Source organism: Aythya fuligula, chromosome 5 (assembly GCF_009819795.1).
Source record: "Aythya fuligula isolate bAytFul2 chromosome 5, bAytFul2.pri, whole genome shotgun sequence".
Lineage (NCBI taxonomy): Eukaryota > Metazoa > Chordata > Aves > Anseriformes > Anatidae > Aythya > Aythya fuligula.
Genome location: NC_045563.1, coordinates 34,846,025 through 34,871,334, shown reverse-complemented (window position 1 = coordinate 34,871,334; position 25,310 = coordinate 34,846,025). Strand labels below are relative to the sequence as shown.

At 48.8% G+C, this 25,310-nt stretch overlaps 3 protein-coding genes across 6 annotated transcripts in view; 2 read left to right on the top strand and 1 right to left on the bottom strand.

Moving 5' to 3' along the window:
- The window catches only part of NUMB (NUMB endocytic adaptor protein), a 95,544-nt gene extending 87,807 nt beyond the window's left edge, over positions 1-7,737 (bottom strand). The window contains exon 1 of one of the 4 annotated variants that reach the window (XM_032189384.1): positions 7,689-7,737. The gene's annotated coding sequence lies outside the window, so the exon portion shown is untranslated. The remainder of the gene's footprint in view (positions 1-7,688) is intronic. The other 3 variants (XM_032189381.1, XM_032189382.1, XM_032189383.1) reach the window with 3 other exon arrangements.
- Positions 7,738-14,129: 6,392 nt separating this feature from the next.
- On the top strand, positions 14,130-15,939 carry RIOX1 (ribosomal oxygenase 1). Its single transcript, XM_032188000.1, has one exon. It carries the CDS (start codon positions 14,130-14,132, stop codon positions 15,906-15,908), a length of 1,779 nt encoding a protein of 592 aa, XP_032043891.1. The 3' UTR covers positions 15,909-15,939.
- A 4,202-nt stretch (positions 15,940-20,141) lies between these two features.
- LOC116489570 (acyl-coenzyme A thioesterase 5-like) lies at positions 20,142-24,681 on the top strand. Its single transcript, XM_032187999.1, has 3 exons — positions 20,142-20,631; positions 23,403-23,605; positions 24,100-24,681. The coding sequence occupies exons 1-3, from the start codon at positions 20,172-20,174 to the stop codon at positions 24,679-24,681; spliced, it is 1,245 nt and encodes a 414-aa protein (XP_032043890.1). The 5' UTR covers positions 20,142-20,171.
- The last annotated feature ends 629 nt before the right edge of the window (positions 24,682-25,310 follow it).

Sequence of the window (25,310 nt, the reverse complement as noted above, 5' to 3'; positions counted from 1 at the left end):
ACAGCCTCATTGGCAGCACGCACCGGATCCATGTCACTTCCTTTTAACAACAGCACAGCCCCTCTGTTCTTGCTCCCCCACCCAAAGCTCCAGTTCTAATGCTTGCAGAAGCAGAAAAAGGGAACTGATCCTGTTGAAAACAAACATGGAAAAAAATACTTTTTGTCAAGCTGAGCTCCTAGATCTCAAATGCATGAGGTGACAACCCAGTGTGGATCCTTACTATTTCGTCAGGGCCTTACCTGAGGAGCTGAGTGACAACTAACCACCCAATAATACCGGTCTGGAAAACAAGCCAGGCTGCAAGAATAGAGAACCATTCTGGGCAAGAACCAATTCAAGGAAGGAATATACACTCCAAACAGTCCTGGGATCCTGAACTGCAACTGAGCAGTGCAAGAAGGTTAGCCATCATCAAGCAAGACGGGAGATCAGTGACAATCCAGCATCTTGGACCACTCCAGGATACATCATATTTCCAAAAAGCTTCCTACCTCTACATGGCTAAAATATTTTCTTCTGAAACATGGGAAGAAAAAGAGCAATAAACCATCCAATCAACCAAATTCCCGCAGATCAGAGACAACATCTAATAAGAGACGGCAAGCCGTTCTGCAGAAAACTTCTTTCCAACCAAGTGAACATGCTCGTTCACAGCAAAGCATTGCAGTTCATTATTAAGAAATTAAGACAGGAAATTGAGGAATAAGGAAATTAAGACTGACTCAGATTTTTTGCCCTAGATTTCATAAATAAATTAGATCATCATCTTCATTACCCTTAGTATTTTTAAAACAAGAATAACGCTTCCACAGTTCACATGACCTCACCGTGTTCACTGCATCTCTATACCTCAGCTCTGCCTGCCTCGAACAGAAAGAGGGAGGACCTAAACCTACAGCATTAAAACACTAATTTAACAACTGCTAAATTGCCACATGCTGGAGCCAATTTTTTTTTTCCCCCCACTTGAATGACGAATACTGTTTACTCTGTAAGATTTGCAGAATTGGGTCCTTAGCTTAATTTTAACAAATCCTGTAGGCAGACAAGCCACATGGATTTTTCCAGCCCAAATTATATTCCTAGTTTGTGCACAGGCAAGATACTGAAAACACTATCTGAATGCAATTATGTTGAGAACAAACTCTCACATGCAAAGTGAATGATGTCCATTACACAGATAATAAGTTAGCACGACTGAAAATACAACTGAAATACAAGACTGTGTCTGAAACACGAGGTAACCAACATGAAAGGGCATTATGTCTGTATCAATGGCTAGCTAAGATTGTGCATTTGAGCAAAAATAGTCATTTCTGAGGTACAAATTCTGTACTTCAAAAAATGAGGAAAACTTTCACCCAGTACTAAGCACACACCTTTTTAAAGAGGCATATGCTACCTCACAGGACAACAAAGAAATATATAAATATTTTGGCTGTTCAAATTTGTGCCAAACTAACCTTTCAAGCTCTCCTTTAGTGTCTTTGAACAATCACGAACTTCAGTATCACACTATTGTGGAAAAAATAACAGTGACCTTATTCGGAAGGCTCTCAGACTGAGCACTGCTTATGAAAATCAGAGAGAGAGCATTCAGGTTGGTAAAAGGCCAAGAGAAAACCTAGAAGTTGTTGATGCACCACTGCACCCTTCCTGGGGCCAGCACAGGAATGCCCTAAAGCAGTGACTGTGCCATTCACTACAAATGGGTAGAGAAGTCCCTAGACCACCTCAGCCAGCTAGTCACAGTTTGCCTAAACAAAACCTAAAGAGAAAATTAACTCTGCCTAACCCTATAGCAGACATGTAAATGAAACGATAAGCAGCTCAGATTTTATCTTAACACCATGCCCTGAACCAAAAGGCAGCCATGGGGTTTTCCAGAGAATTCAGACACTCCCGTCTATTCACCAATTGCATGTATTAAATTAAAACAATGCTTAGATGACTAATATATGATCAAATACAAAAAGCCTCTTTTAAAACAAGCGTTTTATGGAAGGATATGGATAACTATCTGGACAAAAAAGATGTAGGCTGATTAAATTGCAATCCTTCCCTCCCTTGCACTTTCTGCTACCAAGAAACACCCGGGGCTGACCACTTGCCCACGCTGAATGGCTTTTTACAGGCCACTTTCTTTACATAGGAAAATCCATGCATAGCACAGTTGAAATGTACCTTTAAATTAACAAATTGCCTCAGAAAAAAAAATCATGCAATTCAAGAAAACAGCAATTCTAATACGTAAATACTATAAACACAAACGTCATGGCACTTTTGAAGCCACCCCATGGAAATCCAGTTAAAAAAAACACAGGATAACACATGTTTTTCATGTAGATATGTTAACCCATGCAAAAAACACCAAAATTTATGGCCCCAAACAGAATTGCACATTTAATATTAACCTGTGATAATGCTCAAGGGCTATTAAGAGAAGATAGTGAACAATTACCTCTAACCATTAACAAGACGACTGATAATTTGCTTTTGGGGGAAGGAAATCCAGAAAATCCCCCATATTGGTAATTATCTGCCCAAACCTGAAAAGCAAAGCCAGTATCACAGAAATGTGTAACAGCTGGTCTGTGTGAGGTCCTCGAGCAGACTACTTCTTAGACATGATGCATCCAGCTGGGTGAAGGGACTGGACAGCGGTGATGGGCTTGAACCTGACAGGGGCAACCCAACGCAGAGGCAGACTGCATGGATGGGGAACACTGGGAAGATCCATGAAGGACTCTGCATCAAGCACAGACCACTGAACCATGCCTACCACCACCCTGATCATGAGTAACTTCTCTCTCAGGCATTTTAGACCAAGTTAAGCCTCGCAGGCTTTGTACAAACAGGATCCCTTCTCATCGTAAACAAAAAACAGGCAGCAGAAAGATCAAATGAAGCAAGCTTTGACAGCAACCAGCCTTAAAAAAATAAAAAAAAGAGTACTTGCTTTACAAAAATATGTTAGTAAAGCCATCCACACCAGGGGAAAAGGCTGCAAAATACATGGCTCCTCTCAGTACTGAGGCACTGCCTGGTTGCATCCCCAGCACAGAGCCTGTACGGCTCCGTGGCACCACAGCGGCCTGTACAATCCAAGGACCAACTGTTGTTTTATGACAAAGAGTATCCAGTGATTATTCTCCACAGAATTTAGGTTATTACCTCGAGAAAGAAACACACATTAGAGGAAAAAGGAAAGCCAGTAATGAAGTTTCTAGGGACCATGGTATTTGGCAATTTGCTTCAAACTGTTTGAATGCTACCGAGTTCCAGAAAAAAATCCAAGAACAAGATGAGATGATTTCTGTTAAACACATTAGAAGGAAGGTACATGGTTTCTTTCCTCTTATACCATGCATACAAAGTAAAATACAAGCCCAATGCTTTTACCGTTAGTTACTAAAAAGTGAGGCCTGGCCTACCTCAGCTGGGAACCAAGCTTAATTTGTGTCATTCCTCTGTACCAGGAACTAACTCCCATGCCTCCATAGATCTTTAACAGTTGATGAATTAATGCCTTTGAAAGCAGACTATCCTCACTCCAAGTCTTAGATCAATGCACAAAGACATTAGCTAACCAAAGACTCAAGAGAAGCAGCCACGAAGCACTGGCTTGCAAGGTAAACTGAGTAACTAGGAGTTTGGCACTTAGATGCTCAGTTCTGCCCCTCAGCAAGCAGCACAGCCTCAGGAGAGTCAGAGCATCTCTGGTCTTAGCAGGTTACAGAAATTAACTTTAAAAAAAAAAAAAAAAAAACAACACTAAAAATCAGTTCCCTGTTAAGAGTGAAGCCCAGTCACAGTCTAGAACAGTGCTAATCAAGTTTAAACAATGTTAGAAGTAGAAGAGGGACCCTTAACATTTGTTTTTGTTTTTTCCCTTGGAAAAAATAAACTGAATAGAAGTGGTCACATTCAGATCAAGTATGGTTAAAATATGGTAGAAGTGGTTCTGGCCAAGTGCATCAGTATACGTTTTTCTCTTAAGAGCCTCCATAGTACTCGTAGTTCTAGATCTGTGCCCAATAAAGAAGCCCAAGCCAATGACTAAGTACCTACAAAAAGCAGCTCTGATTAATCTTTATGTATGCCCTGGGAGTTTATTAGAGAGTATTGTTTACAACCCAATTCATCAGGAATTTCCAGATTGTTGCTTCCTAGAAAAGGAAAAGTAACCAGAAAAAATTCCAGACAGCTCGGTCCAAGCTTTAAAACACTGTATTTGACACCAGCATTTCACTTAGAAAGCAAAGAACTTTGGCTCTGCCTTCAACATCAAAACCCAAGAACCCTACGGATTGAGCACTCAAGGAAGCCAAGGAGTTGTTTCTGCCCCCCAAACTCTGACACGGCTGCACATTTTCCCCAGGAGTACCTTCACATTCTGACAGCCCTACTCCTGCTTTGGGCTCATACACAAATCGTTTGTCCTGCCACACTTCCAGTCACAACCCTGCACCAAGAGAAGGCGTGTAAATCGCTCTCCAGAAACATCAGCTGTGAGCACTGCAGAACATCACGGCTCCACACCGAATTACTCTGTAAAGACAAGCGCCGAACGGAGCAGTTCAGGTTTTCATGGATGCATCTCTTCCAACTCAGTTGAAAGGACTCTGGATGAATGTGTAACTGTGCTTTCACGTGACACGATGCCATTTGTACTTCCACACTGATGGCAGCCTATCAACGTTTGCGAGTTTATCAGCTCAAGTCTCAATCAATGACAGTGAAAAAAGAGCACTGCCTACCGCACAGCGGAATAATCCTCCTGATCTTGTTTGTTACGAAAGTTTTCTTGTTTCTGATGCAACATCTGCTTTAAGTGCATGCTGAAAACAGTATCAGTGCAAAAAGGGTATTTGATGGATGCCACAATTAAGGTGAGAACAAACTTCCTCTTCCAGACACGGCTGTGTCAGTCCAAGGTTACTGCCCTCAGCCTGGCCCTAGCTCCTCATCCTCCCCTCGCTACTGTCACCACCCACGCCAACATGTCAGCTGAGAAAAACGGTAGAACACTCAAATTTGACTTTTTACCAGCCAAGCCAACACAAAACAGCTTCCTAGAGGTCTTTGTTAACCCAAAGCATTTGATGGAAAGGTACAGTTCCAGAGAAGCTCAAGCAAATTTAAGTCAGAACTACTACGGCCCCATCTCCCACCCTATTCCTCACCCACTCAATGGGCAGCCAGTTCAGAAACACGATCCAGCCAAAACCTAACAAAGCAAAAAAGTAATTCATTACACCAGCCCTGTAACTCCCTGACATTAACTCACGGCTGCAAAGACTGCCGTGCCAGCAGGGGAAGATGCATAGGCAAGGAGGAGGCAGTACCACTGCAGCCCCAGCGTAAACTGCCAAGATCTTGACAAGCTTAGGCAAAACTAAGAGAAGAGTGGTCACAGCCTCCTTCTCCTGCATGAGCAGTAACGTTTGCATAGCCACAAAGCCAGCCAGTTCAGGCAGTCGATCCAACTCAAGTTCAATATTTTCTGTACCACCATTCTCAGCTGGATCAGCAAAGAGGGAGTGACAGAGAATAATAGCTCTTTTGGGGGAAAGCATTGCCAGAGAAATCAAAGCTGCTCTGGTGGTAGTGCAGTAACATGGCTGTGGAGGACATGTTAAAGTCTCAGCTTGATTGACTTTACACTTTGTGTTCTGCAGAAAAAGAAAGACAATGTGCTCTAATTTCAGTTATTAAACATCCAGATCCCTGGACTGAAGAAGTATCTATTATTTTAATGCATTCACCAGTCATTACAGACTCCAAAAGCAAGACTAAAGCCACAGTTCCATATTAGCTTAAACCATGCTTGCTTGATAAACAAGCAGAATAAATAATGTTTAATCCCTCCCTAAATTAAAAGCAAACAAGGTCAGAGTGTCAGGTGAGTGCAATAAGCACAGTAGGACCCCAAAAGTTACCAAATACATGAGCTTAGGCTGCTACAAGAATCTCTCACCGTAGAGATGCTGTAGAACAGCTTTCCTAGAGTGTAGGAGATATACTTTTTTATTGCATTAGGAAAAAATGCTGGTTTTTAAATATTATGCAGCTCCACCAATATTAGCGGTGGAATAAAAGCAGCTACAGGCAGAATTGAAGAATCCTGTACAGTGCTGTAACAGGCTGTTAAGAACATGCAACTAAAACCTCACATTTTTATTCCTCCTAGCCCGTTACTGGGGAGGCAAGCACTTTTGGACTGACTTTTATTTCAGCAAGTTTTTAAACCTGCCACTCTCATTCTGGTAGGAAAGAAAAGTGCGTAAAGATCATTCCAGCACCAGGTAGCTGTATCGCGCTACAAAATATAGCGCTGGCAAGTCTTGGGAGTTTTGAGAGCCCAACATGGCTCGTCGGGCTGTTTTACTTCTTCCTAAATACATAATGCTGCCAGGTACTAGCACAATACCAGAAGGTTTAACAGCACCAGAGTAAGAAGATAAACTTGTCTACTGTCTGGTTTACACGCACCTTCAGCTTCCACACGTTTAAGAGAAGTAATAAATGCAGGGAAGTAATTCCCAGGCTGGGAAAAAGAAAAAAAAAAAAAGACAGCTAATAAGCATAATAGATGTTTGATTTGAATTGCATCTCTTATTTAAGCTTTAGGGAAAAAAACTTCTTTGAGGTGTTCTGCTTAGAGCTCCACAAATCAAAGTTTTGCTGAGGCTTAAAACCAGGGCTTTATGGAATTACAGATGAAACAGAGCTTGCTGTAGGATAACTCCAGCTATGAAAACAATTAGAGAATCACCAACAAGGATGAACACGGACTCATTTTTTTGGACTTTACTCGCATCATCTTTTATTTCCTCCGTGAGATTTTCGCTAGGGGGAAGAAAAAGCAGCATGTCCAGCGAGGATTGCCAAGAGATGAAGAAATGGAAAACCCACACTAATGAGCCGAAAAACAATACCGTTTCTCTATGGCAACAATTAACTTCTGCATCAGCATAGAGCCCATTTCAGCAGTAACCACGGATCAATAAGTCAACCAGCAGCGATGAGTCAGGAACCCATTTCAATATTTACCCTTTTCGCTACGAGCCGCGGCCGGAGTAGTATTATGGCCAAGCAGCATGACTGCGCCTTCCATTTTACCCTCTCATTCAGCAGCCTCGCCGGCGAGGCAGGAAGACCGAAAAAATGAGGGAAAACCACCAGAAAAACCGAGCCGGGGCGACAATCGGACATTGTTCGGGGCCGGGAGCATCTCCCAGCCCTGACGGCTCAGCCCAGGCGCACGGGGCACAACCGGGGCAGGGCAGGCTCCCGGCACAGCCCCCCCCGAGCCCCCCGGAGCCTCCGGGCCCCGTTCCGGGGCGCTCCCGGCACGTTCCATAAATGAAACCCCCGGCCCCGGGGGAGCCGCAGCGCCCAGCGGGGACCCCGCAGCCCCGGGGGGGGGGTCCCGGGGCAGCCCCGGAAGCGCCGCGGGGGCTCGGCAGCGGCCCGGCCCCACCTGTGCCGCCCCGCGGGGCCCCACCCGGGCGCTCCCCGCCGCCCCCTGCAGCGGGGCGGGGACCGGGCGGCGCCCCCCGGTTCTCCCCCGGTTCCCCCCCACCTGAGGCATCGCCCCCCGCCGGCTCTGCCCTGCCCGGCCCAACGCGGCTCAGCTCAGTTCGGCTCGGCCCGGCCCGGCCCGGCCCAGCGGCGCTCACCTGCTCGCCCGCCGCCGCCGCCGCCGCCTCTTCAGCCGCCGCCCTCCGCCACCGAGCAGCGCCGCCGCCGCCGCCCCCCCCCCGGCCCCGCCGCTGCTGCTGCTGCTGCACCCGCCCCCGCCCATCCCCGCGCCCCCATTGGCCGCCCTCCCCGCCGCTCTGCCCGCCGATTGGTGCGCCCAGCTGCTCGTCCGAGCGCCGAGCCCGCCTCCCCCCCCGCCCACGGGCCCCCGGTGTTTTATTCACTCCGAGGCTTTGGCGCCCCCACTCTCCAGCGGCCGCTCCTGATTGGGGGAAGGGGCCGGAGGAGAGCGCTGCGATTGGCTGCGGGAGCTGCCAGCTGACGCGGTGGGCCCGCCCCCCCTCCGCTCGGGCTTAGGCTGCGGTGGGGCGGGGGCGGCCGCGGGGCGCGGGGGCCGGCAGCGGCGGGGTCCGGCCCGTGGGGTCCGGCCAGAAACCGCGCCCCGGGCCCGGGGGCCGCCCGCGGAGCCCGCCCGGCCCCGGTGGTCGCCCCCACGCCGCGGTGCCCGGGGCCGCCGCAGGGCCCGGGGCCGCTCCGTTACCACAGCGGGGGCCCGGGGCGACGCCTCTGGCCCCCGGGGATCCTCCCGCAGCTGCGGCCGCTCGGTCACACGTCCACCCCCGTGCCCGGAGCCCGAGGTCCCGGAGCCGGAGCAGGCCGGGCGGGGGCAGCGCCAGGTGCTGCAGCAGCTCGCCCGCCGCCAGCCGTGTGCCCCGCGGCGCTCAGCGGGCTTCCGAGCAGCGCTTTCAGCCGGAATGCAGGCCAGAGCCCTGCTCAGGGCAGGGCTGAAAAATAAAATGAATAAGTCAAATCAGGAAGTTGAAATGCAAAAATTACATAAGGTTTCACTGCGTCTTTATCCTCGTCACCTTCTCCCTGCGTGCACCATACCCATAGACTCATAGACTCATAACCCCTTACGCCTCTTTGTCTCTAAACCAAGCAAAGGCACAGAACAACAAAGGCCGAGTGTCACCCAGCACATACGGGAACTGGAAGCTGTGGTCATGTCGCAACATCGCCCGCAAGGTCAGCTACCGAGCTCACATGGAGGTGCTGGGGCAGAAGCAGGAGGCTGGCACAAACCCCAACTATCAGAACGATGCTCCGTCCCCCCAGATCCCTGCATGTTCAAGGATTAAATTAAGAAGAAAACACAAGAACTTACTTTACTTACTTTTTTTTTTCTTTATTTTTTTACATCTCTACGTGTCACTCTGCTTGGAAAGCAAACCCAAAGCAGATAGCTGCCCTCCTTCTCACAGCTGCTTCTCAGAGTGCTGCTCTCAGCCACCAGCACAACACAGTTATGTTGGAGCCAGTCTTCCAAAATTACTAGACGGATATTTCTACCAGTCCTGAGTTTTCTTCTGTTGTTATGAAACCCAGAGTCATTTCTGACCTGGCATAGATCTTAGTATGTTGCATGCCCAATATCTTTGGTTTCACTCTTCATCTTATTCATAATCTCCATATTTTTGAGTAAATTTTTGATAAAACATGGTGCCTTAAGCCTTAATTTCCAAGCAACAATCTTTGTATTATAAAGATGCTCTGCTTCCAAGTGAGGATTTGAGGGTGGGTAAGGACACGCTATTGTAAATGAAATTCTAATACATGCTTCAGCTATATATAGCTTTCACAAATATTTGTGAAAGCTATATATATTTGTGAAATTTGTTTATTCATTTGTTGCTATTACCACTTCTCTGCTGGGCTATTTGTATCTCCGTAACTCCCCATGTAGTCGTTGGGAACCAAAGGGAAAGGGGGTTGTGGTGGGAAAGGAAAAGGACCGTGACCCTAGAGGTCACCTAACTGAACAAACTGAACATGCAACACAGCAAACTGCCCATTCGCCACGCTCATCCGCGGGGCGCGTTCTGTGTTGTCAGTCTTCCTGCGGAGAGTTTCCATGAGAGGAGGCAAATGAATTCTCCAAGGCCTGATATTGGAAGCAAAGCTTCAAGGTTCTTTAATCCTGATGGATAATGGAGCACTGGGAGAGACTTCATAGCACACCCAAGATATCCAGCCCTTGCCCCTTTTCCACCTTTTAAGAGAAGAGAGCTCCAAGGGTAATATGCTGGATTAATGGACCTGGCTGTTTATGTGTTGCCCACATGCTCCTGTCACTGGTGCTGTCTTAGACAAGAGATCCTTTCTGGTCTCACCAGGACAGTAGGATAGTATGCCATCCCCTAAGGACCTGAGAGTACATTACACGCGCACTCATGCTAATACAAACTCCAAATCCTCAGTGCAGGTACCCGGAGGCTTAACATCATTCTTTCCTATTGGCTATCTAAAACAATGTTGGTGATTAAATCTCCCTTCTCTAATCACACTGTAATACTATCCCTTCTAGGAACAAGCCATACCAGTATAAATACTACAACATAAGCATTTTTATGCTGCTGTAACTGTGCTCACCCCAGAGGAATTCCATCTTTTTGACAATTGAGGTAGAATGTGAGAGCTTGTGTGTGTGGATGAGCTCTGAAAATGTTAAAAAATGTTTCAAAAATGTGCCTCTAGTAGCCTCTAGTAGCTACACAAATCTACTACAGGAAACAAATACATAAGTACTACGTAGGCTTTCTGCTGTCATGCTCTGAGCAAACCTGAACAATATGGTTGCTAAACCAAGACATCCTGTTTGAACAGATATTTCCATCTGATATGCTGCGTCAGAGGTGAGCAAGCGATTTCAGAGTACTTCAGAAAAAAACACAGTGTAGACAGATTTTTTGCCCACTTACCAGGAAAGGAGAAAGTCTTTTGCAACACCTCTGAAAAGGAGAAACGCACTGAAGAACCAAATGCTGAATGTCACAGCTATATGTCAGAACTGCTACGTGTTCATTTTGAAATAGATGGCATGCATGTAGTTAATGAGCAAAGCTGTGCAGTTGCCATAATTAATACAGAAAGGATATGAATAGAAAGAATCCTTTACAGTCCTTCTACCCTGGAAAAGCCTCACCCAAACAGCCTGTCAAGAGCCATCTCTGCATATCAAAAGCATATTCTCTACCACCAGATACACAATGCATGCGTAACAGCCTGACTGTACCTTCTGTCTTAATTGTCAGTATGTGAGCAATCTTACAGGGCACGCACTTCACTCGGATTCTTTTTGCTTTCGTTTTATGATGTGGATTTTCATGGCCATTTACCTCTCTCCTTCTGCTGAAAAGCAAGAAGACTGGAGCCGTGGTGTCTGCAGCTTTGTGGTTAGTCACTGCCTACGGAGTCACTGCAGATGGTATCTACTCAATGCTACCAAATGCTAGATGACATATATTAAGAACACAAAAACCCCTCATAAAATTACTTTTGAAATGCCTACAAAGTAAACCCTGCGATTACAGTGGGCATGAGGTGACAGCTCAGTCAAGGGTCCTACTCAAATATTTTATGTAATTTCAGCTCCAAGTTACAGAACGTGTATTTTAGTGTCACGTAGGACAAGAGGAAACGTCTGTGCTTCCAATTCCTCCAAAAAGATAATTTCACAGGGGAGCCTGGACCTTGTAATTATTATTTTTATGAATTTGTTTTAATTGGACTTTTGCATGGCAGGAACGGCTTATTTTCTCAGTGGGGCTCTGTGTGCCAGATAACCAGGATTAAAGACTACAACCAGTCACTGAATAAGAAAATCACTGAGAAGAGAGAAACAGCTGGAGACAGGCCAAAAACTCTGCCAAGAGATGCTTCAGTGAGTGAGTGCATTCACTCTGACGAGGGGGCCAGAGGATAGCTCTTGAGAAACAGTTCCTGAATTAGCTTTTAGTCTTGTTATCTGGCAGTGAACTTTATAGCTTTCACAAAGAGGAGCAGGCTTCACAATCCTGCCCAGTGTCCTTCCAGTGATGACATCCTGGATGTCACTGGGCTGTATGAGAAAGACTCTCAGGGCTCTAAGCTGAGGAAACCTGTTAGCAAAGGCTTGAAATGTTCCTTTTCCTTACCGGGTATTGCTTTTGGCACAAGAACAAAACTGACACTGCGAAAGGAAGGCTGCCAGCAAAGTAATCATGAGAAAAAGGATTAAACCTAGTTTAACTTTCTAAAAGTGACTGATTTACATTAGTGGTTTTTCAGGAACTAAGAGAATGTGCTGGGCAGCTTGCACGATGGTGAACAATTGAGCATCCAATATACAGAGAAGTAAAAAATGTGGATTAGGCCCAATTGTGCAAATAATTTTGCCCTTTCCGCTCCTTAGTGAATATTGCTCATAGCTTTGCAGGATCATGCCTTATACAAGCTGTTCTTTAAACCCAAGATTTCAATTCCTTGAACCATGAGTGGAAAAAGGTTAAAATATCAAATAAGCCCTGCACCTCTTTGAGGTGCCATTTACTTATTTCTTTTGAAGTCACTTGTGGCTCTTTTATAAGTTGTACTCACCACATTTTTTATATCCTCTTAAATAAAATGTGTGTGGCTCTTGGCAATGCAGCTTATATGCTCATAAAATCTGAGTAACTTTGTGCTAAATTCTAATTAAGAAATTTAATTGAGCCTCCAGTTGCTACTATGTCTGTGTGAGCAGCAGCTGGGGACCACCTAATCATTCAGAGATCTGTGCTACTTTCCTTTTGTTTATTTAAAGAGTTTTATGTGACGCTCTACTTTCTTTTCAACAAATTCCCTTGAAATATCGGACAGTGAATGAAAACAGCATGTAAACCTCTTGGCTATTCCTAGAAAACCATCTGAGTACTCTGTAAGTGATATGAAAGCTCTCTCTTTGCGCCGTAGGTCAAAATCCTTTCTTGTGTGGCACAGAAAAGTAGCAATGTTCTTTATTCATGAAAGCCTTTACCATTGGAAAGGCTCAACTGTCAAAAGAAACATTTTGTTGTTATAGAGATTTCACCACCATTATTTTCCACCATCTCCTTCACTTTGGGACTTTGTTATACATCAAGAAATCCAGTGTCAGTCATCTATCTTTCAGCGGTAGAAAGTGGCATTCGTACCAAGATCAGAGCCCCAGAGTGGGACTTTGAACCCACTGCACTGGTAAACACCCAGGACAGCACTGCTGAACTCATTAGAGATATTCCGGAGCAACTCGGGTCAGGCTCTGTACCAAGCGCTCAGCGTCTAAGAATCGGTTGCACTCAAGTAAATTAAACAGTAACACAAATAACACCTCAGAAGAAGTCCAGAGTTTTCAAAGGTCTTTTTTCCCCCCAAAGCCTACTTAGCCATGCTTACATGCAATTCAAGCATACAATAGTCGAATTTCTACCCTATTTCAAAGCGTCTGCCTCTTGGTTTTGTTTAGGGCCCAGTTCTGCTGAAACGGTTTCAGCTGATAAGATTATTCTGGTAAGCAGGGCTTAACCTTGGGAAACAAAGAACGGTTTGAAATGCAGAGCTCACCCTTCCTTCTCTCCCAGGATACACATGAACACACAGCCTGCTTTCACTTTCCTCTCATTTTAAACCCCATCCAGAGCAGAAATCCTGCCAAGAACCCTCCCCATGCCCATTCCGGCACCTCTTCCAGCCTTCCCCAAACACCCTGCGGAGGAGCCGGCAGTGCGGGAGCGCTGGGCTGCCTCTGCCACCTGCCGGCAAGGCCGAAAATGCTCAAGAAATTAAACCGGAGGCAATAATGTTGTCCACGCACCTCTAAAACGAGGCTTGCAATTCAAAGATATCTTAAGACAATCCAAAATATCTTAAACCTGTAAGGTGTCTGTTTCCAGTTAAGACTGAGCAGCCGAGCGCACCCTTACTGGGCCCGGCTGGGGATTTCTGCTCCTGCCTCCTGGTACCACGTAAATGTAGGTCGGGGCTGAAATCCTGGCGATGCTAAAGGTAGAAGAGGCCAAGACTGGCTTTCCAGCTCCGTATCCTAGGCCCGTTACACTAAGTGGCCCACACGACAGATCTGCATGTGCCTTGTAAATGTTAGCTGCTTACTTTATGTTAAATACATAGCTGCGTGAAGCTGATATTCAGATCAGTGAGAGGTTAATAACACCTTTGTGAACCGTAAGCTTCCTGAGCACACTCGGGTAATTGCTCCAGTTACATGCTCTGGACTAACAGTAGGTAAAATGCCCATGCAAAATCCATTCCCACAAATGATGTCAGTCCACCAGAGATGTTTCTCACACGAGTATTGCTCAGTGAGTTTCTCCTATTGAAGCTTGTTCTTGATCACGAAATCACCAATACGGCCTAGTGCCTGAAGCAGCAGCCTCGGAGAGGTCAGCTCCGAGCACCATGTACCCAGCACCACGAGGGCCCACCCTGTGAACAACGAGCCGCCCCTGCAGCCTCCCGGGCCCTAGGCAGCACCGGGCTGGCTGAGGCCCCACGGGGGGACCGGCGCCGGGCGGCGCCACCGCGCCCACCCCGGCGGAAGCGGCCCAGCGGGGCGGGCCGAGATGGCGGCGGGCGGCGCGGAGGAGCTGCGGCAGCAGCAGCAGCAGCAGCGGCGGCTGGGCCGGCTGTCGGCGCTCTCGGTGTACCGCCGGGCGGCGGGGGCCGAGCGGCTGGAGCGGCGCCGCCGCGGGACGCCGCTGCCCGCGGGAGGCAGGCGGGCCAAGGCGCGGCCGAGGCGCGGCGCGGCGAGAGGAGGAGGCGGCCACGAGCTCGCGGCGCCGCCACCGCCGCCGAGCGCCGCCGTGCCCGGCCGCGTGGAGCGGGCCGAGGCAGCGCCCGGGAGCGCTGAGAAGAAGCCGCCGGGGGGCCCCGCGCCGAGCCCGGGCGCCCCGAGGGTGCGGGCTCCGGGTGGGAGCACCGAGGGGAAGCCGCCGGGAGGCCCCGCGGCGAGCTCGGTTGGCGGCGGCGTGCCGGGGCTGCTGCGGCGGCTGGGGCTGCTGGAGGACAGCCGGCGGCGGGCGGCGGAGCTGTTCCGCTGGCTGGTGGCGCCGGTGGAGCCGGGGGAGTTCGCGGGGCGGCACTGGGAGCGGGCGCCGCTGCTGGTGCGGCGGGGGGACCCCGGGTACTACGCGGGGCTGTTCTCCACGGCCGACTTCGACGCCATCCTGCGCAGCGGCGAGGTGCAGTTTGGGACCCACCTGGACGTGACCAGCTACGCCGAGGGGGTGCGGGAGACGCACAACCCCGTGGGCCGGGCCCTGCCCGCCGTCGTCTGGGACTTCTACCAGAACGGGTGCTCCCTGCGGCTCCTCAACCCCCAGGCCTTCTCCGCCACGGTCTGGCACTTGCTCTCCATCCTGCAGGAGTATTTCGGGAGCATGGCGGGGGCCAACACCTACCTGACGCCACCAGGCACCCAGGGCTTCGCCCCCCACTACGATGACATCGAGGCCTTCGTGCTGCAGCTGGAGGGGAAGAAGCACTGGCGCGTTTACAGCCCCCGGACAGACACCGAGGTGCTGCCCCAGTTCTCCAGCGCAAACCTGACGCAGGCTGAGCTCGGCAAGCCTGTGCTGGAGGTGGTGCTGGAGGCTGGGGACCTGCTCTACTTTCCCCGGGGCTTTATCCACCAGGGCGATTGTCTGCCTGACGCGCACTCGCTCCACATCACGGTGTCCTCCTACCAAAGGAATTCCTGGGGCGATCTCCTGGAGAAGCTCCTCCCGGCGGCCCTGCAGATGGCCCTGGAGGAGGATGTTGAGTACCGGCAAGGGCTTCCCATGGGCTACCTGGGGTACATGGGGGTCGCCAACTCCGATGCAGCTGACACTCGCCGAACGGCCTTTGTGGAGAAGCTGCAGAGACTGATGAAGAAACTTGTTGACTATGCACCCATTGATGCTGCTGTGGATCAGAGAGCCAAGTCGTTTCTTCATGACTGTCTCCCCCCAGTGCTTACCCAAAGTGAAAAACAGCTAAGCGTGTATGGCTTTCCGGCCCAGTGGCAAGATGGAAGTCCCCGCAATGTTGACATACTAATAACAAAAGACACAGAAGTTCGTCTCCTCCGACATGGCATCATTAGGTTGTGCAATGAAGAAGCAGGTGTGATGCTGTACTACACAACTGAAAATTCAAGAGTGTATCATAAGGAAGAACCCAAGTACCTTGAGATAGATCCTGAGTATACAGACAGTATTGAATTTCTTCTGTCTTCCTATCCAAACCATGTCACTGTGGATACCCTTCCATGTGGAACCTTGGACGACAAGATTTCTTTAGCCACACTTCTGTTTGAGAAGGGCATTCTGACTACTAAGAAACCACTGGTGCAAGTGTAACTCTTGTTTTTGTACAAAATAAACATACATTTGTTTAGAAAGTATTCTCTCTTGTTTTCACTTTATACCTACTAGGTGTGAATGAGCAGTCTGATCGCAGTATCTGATCTGAGTGAAGAATGACTTTGACCTGGACAGAAAAATCAAATGTTCTTATTAAAACAAGGATCTGCTCTAGAAGCAACTCTGTATGGCTGAGTGACTGGAGAGGGGTTTTTTTTGTTTATTTGTTTTGTTTTGTTTTTTTCATTTCCCCTTTTGCCAGCCATATGCATCCTAGCTAACTTCAGGAAGCTAGTGAACTTTTTACAATCTGTAAATCTTCTATGTTTACCAAGTATTGTAAAGCAGCCTGCACTACTGCGGGAAGTACTCTTATTACATACAGACATACTTGGTGATGGGTGTTTATGATCCTGGTAAGCAAGGCACTTAGACTCTGTGAGGTATCATTAAAAGTGCTGTTAGAGCTAACGTTATGAGAAGAGAATAGCACAATCTTAGTTCCCTTTCGATGTGGAGCATCAAAGTGGACTCCAACTCACAAGCACCATGCCATGCAGATAGCCCACAGCAGAGATACTCCCCTGCTGGTTATTCAAGCTATTACAGAGTTTTCTTAAAAGGATACAGCTCTGGGTATCATGTCTACAGTCAAACAGGAACATGTGCATGAGAACTTGCTGCACTGTTAGTATCTAACAAGATACTTGCTGCATTGTCGATACTATATTAGGAGGAGCTGTTGACTCCCTCTCGAGGACAGAGAGGCCTTGCAGAGAGATCTCGGCAAATTAGAGAGCTGAGCGATCACCAATGATGTTAAATTTAACAAGAGCAAGTGCCAGATTCTGTACCTGGCTGTATGTACGGTCTGGGGGATGAAAGGCTGGAGAGCAGCCCTACGGAAAGGGATCTGGGGTTTCTGGTCAATGCCAAGTTGAATATGGGTCACCAGTGTGCCCTGGCAGACAAAAGGTCCAACTGTATCCTGGGGTACATCAAGCACAGCATGGTGTGGCCTCAAGCACAGCACTGGTGTGGCCTCACCTCAAGTCCTGCATGCGGTTTTGGGTGCCCCAATAAGAAGGACATAAAACTATTAGAGAGTGTCCAAAGGAGAGCTACAAAGATGGTGATGGATCTATAGGGCAAAATGTATGAGGAGCAGCTGAAGTCACTTGGTTTGTTCAGCCCAGAGAAGAGGCTTAGGGGAGGCCTCATGGCGGCCTGCAGCTCCCTCATGAGGGGAGAGAAGGGGCAGACACTGAGCTCTGCTTTCTGGGGACCAGTGAGAGGAGCTGAGCGAATGGCATGAGTCTGTGACAGGGGAGGGTCAGGCTGGATATTTGGAAAAAGTTCTTCACCCAGAGGGTGCTGGGCACTGGAACAGGCTGCCCAGGGCAGTGGTCATGGCACTGAGCTTGTTGGAGTTCAATAAGTGCTTGGACAATGCTCTCAGACATGTGGCCTGATTTCTGGATGGTCCCATGTGGACCCAGGAGTTGGACTCGATGATCCTTGTGGATCCCTTCCCACTCAGGATATCCTCTGATCCTACCATAAAGGCAAGGCCATATGGGTGGCATGATTGCCAGTACCGACTGGGAGCTGCACACAGGCTCCTCAGGTATGAAAAGCTTCCTGAGCTAATCCTGAGGCCACAGGATTTCAGCAGCACAGCACAGGCCTGGAGGCCATGCTCTATGCACAATGTGGCACAGGCCTGGTTGTGCTCAGGTTAACTGTTCTGTGTACACTCAATGTACAATGATTTTCTGATCAGGATCACCACACTGACTTCCACTGAGAAAAATAATGAGATGCCTAAATGTTAATGAGGACCTAGTGACAAACTGATCTCTCCCTTGCAACAGTGAAGTTGCCCTGCCATTTAACATTTCCCTGAGCTGCTCCATAAATTTCCTTTGCAAGCTTCCTGAGCCCCAGCATAGGATGTCTGGTGTACTCTTGCATTTGAATCTTTCCACATCAGCTGGAAATAATCTGCATGGGACCTGACTTCATTAGCTTATTTGAAATTTCTGTGGTCAGCCTCTGCTCACAGGTGCACCAGTACAATACCACCAACATCCAAGGGAGGGGGACTGCAGCTGTGCCTTCCTCTGGGTCTATTCCCCAAGGATAACAACCAGCAAGCCTGAAGGCAGATTGTTATCAAGAACCTTGTGCCATGTGTTTGCACTTGCTATTTGGTAACTACCCCTGTGGCATTTGGCCTGACAGGGTTGGCAGGTACAGCCTGTTCAGCGGTGGGACACTAGGCCTAGGCAGAGCTGAGTAGTCAGGCTGTTTCTGCAAAAGCAAGTTTTTTGTTAATCTATCAAACAAACAAAAAATGTCTACAATCTCAAAGAAAGAAAATGCTAGGCATGTTCTCCTCCCCTTTGTTGCACTTTTCTTTTCACCATTGAACCCAGTGACAAAGAGTCCATTTTGAACCTCCTGGCCTTCTGAGATGCGGAATGAGGCTCACAGAGCTCATTCAGGTGGCCAGAAAGATGCTTGCAAGAGGTCTATATTTTATTCTACCCCAACAGCAAGCACACCCAGGTCTGAAGGACCTGACCTGACAGGTGCTTTTCCAATTATTGAATTAATGTTTTTCTTTCACACCTGCATCAGTATAGCCCCAATAACATGGCTTCACCTACCCACAGCTGTCAGCACAATTGTGTTCATATTTCCTGTATTTTCCCTGATCTTTTTCAATCAGGCATTGAAAAAAGGAATAGCATTTGAACTGATCTTAACTGAACACATCATATGCAATATGCTGTTATCTCCCTGGTGGTCAGTGAACTCCAGATAAATGTCTGTACTTTCCACATAATTGTGGTCTCCCCACGTAGATACCATCTTTGGCCCATAGATTAAATCAACATCTGCCATATGCACCTTTTGGTACAGAGATTTCACCACATTTACAGTGAAGGCTTCATCTCAGATGGAAACATCTCTAACTAAACTGCAAAAAGTACACAATGTGGTATGTTAGAAGTATACTGGTGTCCCAGCTTAAGAGCTCTCAGGCTGCTGGGAATGAGATTTTCCCTCTGGAAAAGCTGTGTCTTCTGTGCCTTGTGTTCACCTACCCTCAGGAAGGACATGCTCTGACTGGTAACTTCCACTTCTGGCCTGAATATGCTCTGGCCATCCAAGCTGTTCTGCTTTCTTCAGTCTCCTCCCAAAGGATTTAAGTACGTCTGCAGCTTTGTGTTTGGATTGAAAAATCTCTCTTGTATAAAAGAGATCAGAACTGATAGAAGAGAATTAGTAGCAAATGAAACACCCTTCCCTACCTAGTATATTTTGTAATCAGTGCTCCCAACATGTCTAGCCAACACCCATGGGCCCGCCCTTCTGCTAATAAGGTGCTGGAAGGGGGGAAAGGGAGGGAGAAGAGTAGGTGGGAGTGTGGGAGGGATGAAGGGAAGGATGGAACCCTGTGGCAGTGGCACACCAGATGTTATCATCTGGTGAAAGGCTCAAGACTGTCCCCATGCCTGCAGCTGGCTGCACATGATGATGCTGTGTTGGGTGCAGGATCATGTTGCTGGGGCAGCAGCTCATTGGAGTAGCAGAGCAAGCTGACAAAACGCTCCCAGTCTGTGGTGCCAATTACGTGCAGGTCTGCATGCAGAAGAGCAGTAACCTTTCATGTTGGGAACCTGCTGCTTGGCCAAATTTGGGAGATGCAAGTGAGAACCTGTGAGAAGAACTTCGGTATAGAGAGAAGGGCTGCAGCTGAGCCTCCTTCTTGGTCCGGTCTTGCAAGGAGCAACAACAAACAGCCCTGGTTATGAGGACTACCAACACTGCACATATGCACACTGCTAATCAACAAGTGCCTGGGCAGAGGTGATGCCCCTTGGAAATGCTCCTGCAGTGCCAAGGAACAGAGTGCACTGAGACCACCCTGCCAGAGATGACAACAGGGATGCAGCCACAGCTTGAGGCAGCCTGGATATCTCCCAGCCCAGCGTGGGCCCATGCAGTCCCTGCCCAGCGTTCTCCTCCCTGTGGGTGGGAAGCAGCATTTATACAAGGAGCTCCAGCCCACATGTAGACACTGCGAAACGATCCAGGGCCATGGGACAGGTCGCTGCCCTCTCTGTGCGCCAAGTGAGCTCCCGCTGCTGGAAGAGGCAACACTGCTGGCATGGCCCCAAGCCATTGCTCCCACAGCGCTGCAGCCCCCCATGGATCCCCGGTGGGCTCCCCGCCCGCAGCCTGTCCTCCATGGCCGCCAGCATCCGCTTCTCGCCGGCCGCCCGCAGCCTCTTCGACGAGCCGCTGGGCATCACCGTGCAGGGCCTGGGCCCGCGGCAGCAAGTCACGCTGCGGACATCCTTGCGGGACGAGGCGGGCGAGCTCTTCCAGGCCCACGGCCGGTACCAGGCGGCGGACGACGGGGAGCTGGACCTGGCCCGCTGCCCCGCGCTGCCGGGAGGCAGCTTCAGCGGCCTGGAGCCCATGGGGCTGCTCTGGGCTCTGCAGCCCCGCAAGCCCTTCTGGCGGCTGGTGAAGAAGGACGTGCAGACCCCCTTCCGCCTGCGGCTGGAGGTGTTGGAGGGCCACGGGGACCCCCCCGGGCAGCTCCTGGCCCAGGCCGAGCACGAGCGGCTGTTCCTGCGGGACGGGGTGCGCAGGGTGCCGGTGCGAGAGGGGAGGATCCGGGCCACGCTCTTCCTGCCCCCCGGTGAGTACTGGCTGTGGCCATCCTGTTGTTTTTCTAAAAGAATCATGTTTAGTCAGTGCAAGCTGTTCTATGACCTGCATAAAGAGGAGCCCATGAAAGCCCCCATCCTCTCTTCCTCCTATCTGCTGCTCCCAGTGACCAGCCTGACCATTGTTCCCATTCACCTGGCCGTGCAGGTGCCAAGACAAGATTGCAGACAGAGGAATAATCCATCTTTCCAAGAGCTTGAGGCCACAAATGTGGAGGAACACTCAGCAAGCAACAGCGAGTGTGCCAGGAGGTGTCTGAGGCTGAGATGCTGAGGCAGTGAGTGGTGTAGAGAGGCTCTGTGCCAGCCCTGCCTTGTTGCCCAGAGCTGGCTCCATGTGAAAAATCAGGCAGTCCTCCTCCTGGAGGGTTTGAGGGAATCTTCTGTCTCTCCCTGCACAGCAGCCACTGTATGGTGAACACGATTCACCATGTTCAGGTTCCTTTGTTGGCGCATATGCTCTGTGGACAACTTCAGTAGGTGAAAGGCAGAAGAGGAGGGGCTAAAGAACTTTTATGGCGAAGAAACCTTTCCAGACGGAAAAGACAAACATTAATTGCTCTCAGAAAGGGTTTCCTCTCTGAGCTGTGTGATGTGCTCAGGAACACCACCAGGCTGCAGTACCTGCTAAGTAGTTAAACAGAGACTTCCCTGCCGGAGTCCATGGTGCAGAATGGCTGATTTCTCATGTTCAGCATCCCCCTCGGCAGTGTGGCCAGGACTCCCTCCCCTGCTCCACCTCTACCCCTGCCTGCTGACCAGAAGATGAAGGAAGCCACTTGCATGCATTTTGTATCCAAACTTCCCAGCTTCCCTTCACTTGAGATGCTTATAGTAAATCAAATGCTGGCTCATTTTCTCAGGGTCCTTAGACCCGCTCCTTTAACTAGGGTGTGTTTTAAAATTATAGACCCTTGCCACAGTCCCTGGTTCTTTGAATTGTTTCCTAGGCACAGGGTAGAAGGAGTTTATTCTCAACCCGCAGACACCACAGCAAATCTTTAGCTTCACAAGACTGCAAGCATGTTCAGTATTTCTGTTGCACAGCTTCATTTGGAGATGTATTTCCCCACTGTGATTTCACCACATTCAAATTGTCCTGCACTGAGATGTCCCAGTCATGATTTTCCATTCCTGGCAGTGCTCTCCATACAGGACATCTCTATGTTATGATTCAGAAGTTGGATACCAATCAGAAAACAGCCTAAGGCCATACAGAGATGGAGAGCCCAAAGAGCTTTTGCTACAGCACTGTCCCGCCTCCCCTGAGCACCGCCACAGACAGAATCACAGAATCATAGAATGGCTGAGGGTGGCAGCGACCTCTGAAGATCATCTAGCCCAACCCCCCTGCCAAGCAGGATCACCTAGAGCACATTGCACAGAATGGCATCCAGGGGGGTTTTGAATATCTCCAGAGAAGAATGCTCCACAACCTCTCTGGGGAACCTGTTCCAGTGCTCTTTAACCCTCACAGTAAAGAAGTGCCCCCTCATATTGAGCCAAAACCTCCTGTGCTTCAGTTTGTGCCCGTTGCCTCTCATCCTGTTGCTGGGCACAACTGAAAAGAGACCAGCCCCATCCTCTTGACACCCTCCCCTCAGATATTTATATACATTAATGAGGTCTCCTTCAGTCTTCTCTTTTCCAGGCTAAACAGGCCCAGTTCTTTCAGCCTCTCCTCGTACAACAGGTACTCCGGTCCTCTAACCATCTTCTTAGCCCTCTGGATTCACTCTAGTAGTTCTCTGTCCCTCTTGTACTGGGGAGCCCGGAACTGGACACAGTACTCCAGGTGAGGCCTCACCAGGGCTGAGTAGAGGGGTAGGATCACCTCCCCCGGCCTGCTGGCAACGCTTTTCCAAATGCAGCCTAGGATGCCATTGGCCTTCTTGGCCACAAGGGCGCATTGCTGACTCATGATCAGTTTGCTGTCCACCAGGACTCCCAGGTCCCTCTCTGCAGAGCTGCCCTCCAGCAGGTCACCCCCAGCCCATACTGGTGCTTGGGGTTATTCCACCCTAGGCGCAGGACCCTGCACTGGCCCTTGTTGAACTTCATGAGGTTCCCCTTGGCCCAACCCTCCAGCCTGTCAGGGTCCCTCTGAATGGCAGCGCAGCCATCTGGGGTATCAGCCACTCCTCCCAGCTTTGTGTCATCAGCAAAATTGCTGAAGGCGCTCCCAGTTCCATCGTCCAGGTCGTTGATGAGAAAGTTGAACAAGACCGGACCCAGTACTGACCCCTGGGGGACACCGCTAGCTACAGGCCTCCAACTAGACTGCACCTCAGCTCTGCCATCCAGCCAACTGCCAATCCACTTCACTGTCCCCTCATCTAGGCCACACTTCCTGAGCTTGTCTATGAGGATGTTATGGGATACAGTCTCAAGAGACCCGTTTTTAGGACATTTTCTGTGCTTGTTCAGTGTAGGCCGACAGTGCTCTGCTACGCAACTGAGACATGGGTACGGGCAGCTGCAGTCCTGGTCTCTGGGGTACACAGCCACTGCTTTGAATCCTCACAGTCTGTGTAAAGCCAGTAGATGTGCTGTCACCTGCATGCAAACAGCAGAGGAAGAGACTTTTTTATCTGCCAGCACTACACAGCTGAGTGACTTGTCACGTCCCTTACATAAAATACACTCTTCTGCAGTTCATACTGTGTACCTGGCTTGATGCATTCTAAACCAGAGAAACATTTAAATGAGTCATTTCAGGCAATATTGCTCTTGTCTGTTCCAGGAGAGGACCTCTTTCCAGGAATCATTGACATAGATGGACTTGGAGGAGGCCTTCGTGAGTCCAGAGCCAGCCTACTGGCCAATCATGGCTTTGCCACACTGGCCCTGGCTTATTACAACTATGAGGATCTGCCCCAGGATGTGACCAAACTCCACCTGGAATATTTTGAAGAGGCAGTGAACTACATGCTGCAGCACCCACAGGTAGGAGCACCCTCCCTGTCCTCTGGGATCCAGGGAGTACTGCTTCTTCAGAGCGTCTGTCCCTTCACCTGAGTGATCTCTGTGGAGGTGTCTGGATGCTTGCCTGGCTCCATGGCTGGCATCTGCAGGGGTTTGGGTGTCTGAGCTCTAGAAAGTTGGAAGGGTCAAACAGATATGCACTGGAAGGTCACTGGAGAGAGATCACAAAGCAATCTCACAGGAGACAGCTGAAATGTAACATGGTGGGGAGGCTGTGCAGGAGAGAGCCTTTGTGAATTGTCACCTAATGTCCCTCCTCCTTCAGGGCAGGTGTTTAGCACTTGTCCAGCAAAAAAAAAAAAACAACTAATTGTTGCCATCCCCTCCTTTGTACTGTCATGTAAACTATCAGTATTACACAATATCCTCCTCCGGTAATTAGCTGTTGTATTTTTCAGCTCAGTACTGATGCTTTTTTTTTTTTTTTTTTTTTTTTTTTTTCTCCTGTCCACCAGGTAAAGGGGCCTGGCATTGGCCTGCTCGGTTTCTCCAAAGGAGGTGATCTGTCTCTCTCCATGGCTTCCTTCCTAAAGAACATCACAGCCGTTGCTACCATTAATGGCCCTGTGGCCAATACAATTATTCCTCTCAGCTACAAGGATAAAATCATCCCCTCTTTGCCCATTAATCAACAGTATAATAAGCATTATGATGACAACATTCTTGATTTTTCTGATGCCCCTTTAGACCCCTTTCAAGTCCCTGGCAACCAAAGCCTGATCCCAATAGAGAAAGCTGAGGCACATTTACTGTTCATTGCTGGTCAAGATGACCATGTTATCAACAGTGAGTATTTTGCTACTGAAACCTGCAAGCATTTGCAGGCTCAAGGGAAGGAAAATTTTCAGATACTCATTTACCCTGGAGTAGGGCACTGCCTTGACCCTCCCTTTTTCCCTTTGTACCCGATAGGAAACCACCCTGTTTTTCAGAAGCGGGCAGTCTTGGGTGGGGAGCTCATGGCTTATTCTAAAGCACAGGTTCATGCCTGGCCACAGATCCAGGCTTTTTTCCACAAATACTTAAATGACAAGTAATGTGGAAGAAGCAATGTACAAGTAACACACAGTTTTGAACAACCAGATCTGATGAATTCTATTACATTTATCAAGTCAAATCCCATTCACTGCTGTACCAGTACAGCTACAGTGTCTTCCATGACTTTGCACATCCACTACTCAGAAAAGAAATAGTTTTCAATTTTCTGGTTTTCCCTCAACATTTTTGCTCAAGTGTTAAGAAAAGGAGTGGAGAATAATTTCACATTAGCCATTGATAAAATAGGTCAAACAAAAAATCCTCATTATTTTTCTCACCTGTTTTCTACTTTAATATTTGACTGCACTTCGCAAATTACTGCGGTCTCCACATGCATATGCTATCCACAGCTCATACTTAGAGCAAAACCTCTCAAATACTAATTTTGGCATGTGGATTTCACCACAGTTATGGTGAATGTCTCATCACAAATGGAAATATCTCTGACCTCTGAGCTGCTGTAAGTGTGCAATAATGGATGTTATAATAAGGATGCTGGGGTGTCTTCGGTGAACTTTCTAGAAGAGTTGTTTGTCTTCTGTTTTCATCTTCCCTTCAGAAGAAAGGGCTCTGGATCATGAATACTTCTGGCTCCAAGATGTCATTGAAAAAGCCAAATTTTAAATGA

Excerpts from the sequence above, each read along its gene's own strand:
- RIOX1 (XM_032188000.1), top strand. The coding sequence starts at position 14,130 with ATGGCGGCGGGCGGCGCGGAGGAGCTGCGGCAGCAGCAGCAGCAGCAG.
- LOC116489570 (XM_032187999.1), top strand. The coding sequence starts at position 20,172 with ATGGCCGCCAGCATCCGCTTCTCGCCGGCCGCCCGCAGCCTCTTCGAC. Across the intron at positions 20,632-23,402 it reads CACGCTCTTCCTGCCCCCCG|GAGAGGACCTCTTTCCAGGA; the intron begins GTGAGTACTGGC and ends TGTCTGTTCCAG. Across the intron at positions 23,606-24,099 it reads ACATGCTGCAGCACCCACAG|GTAAAGGGGCCTGGCATTGG; the intron begins GTAGGAGCACCC and ends CCTGTCCACCAG.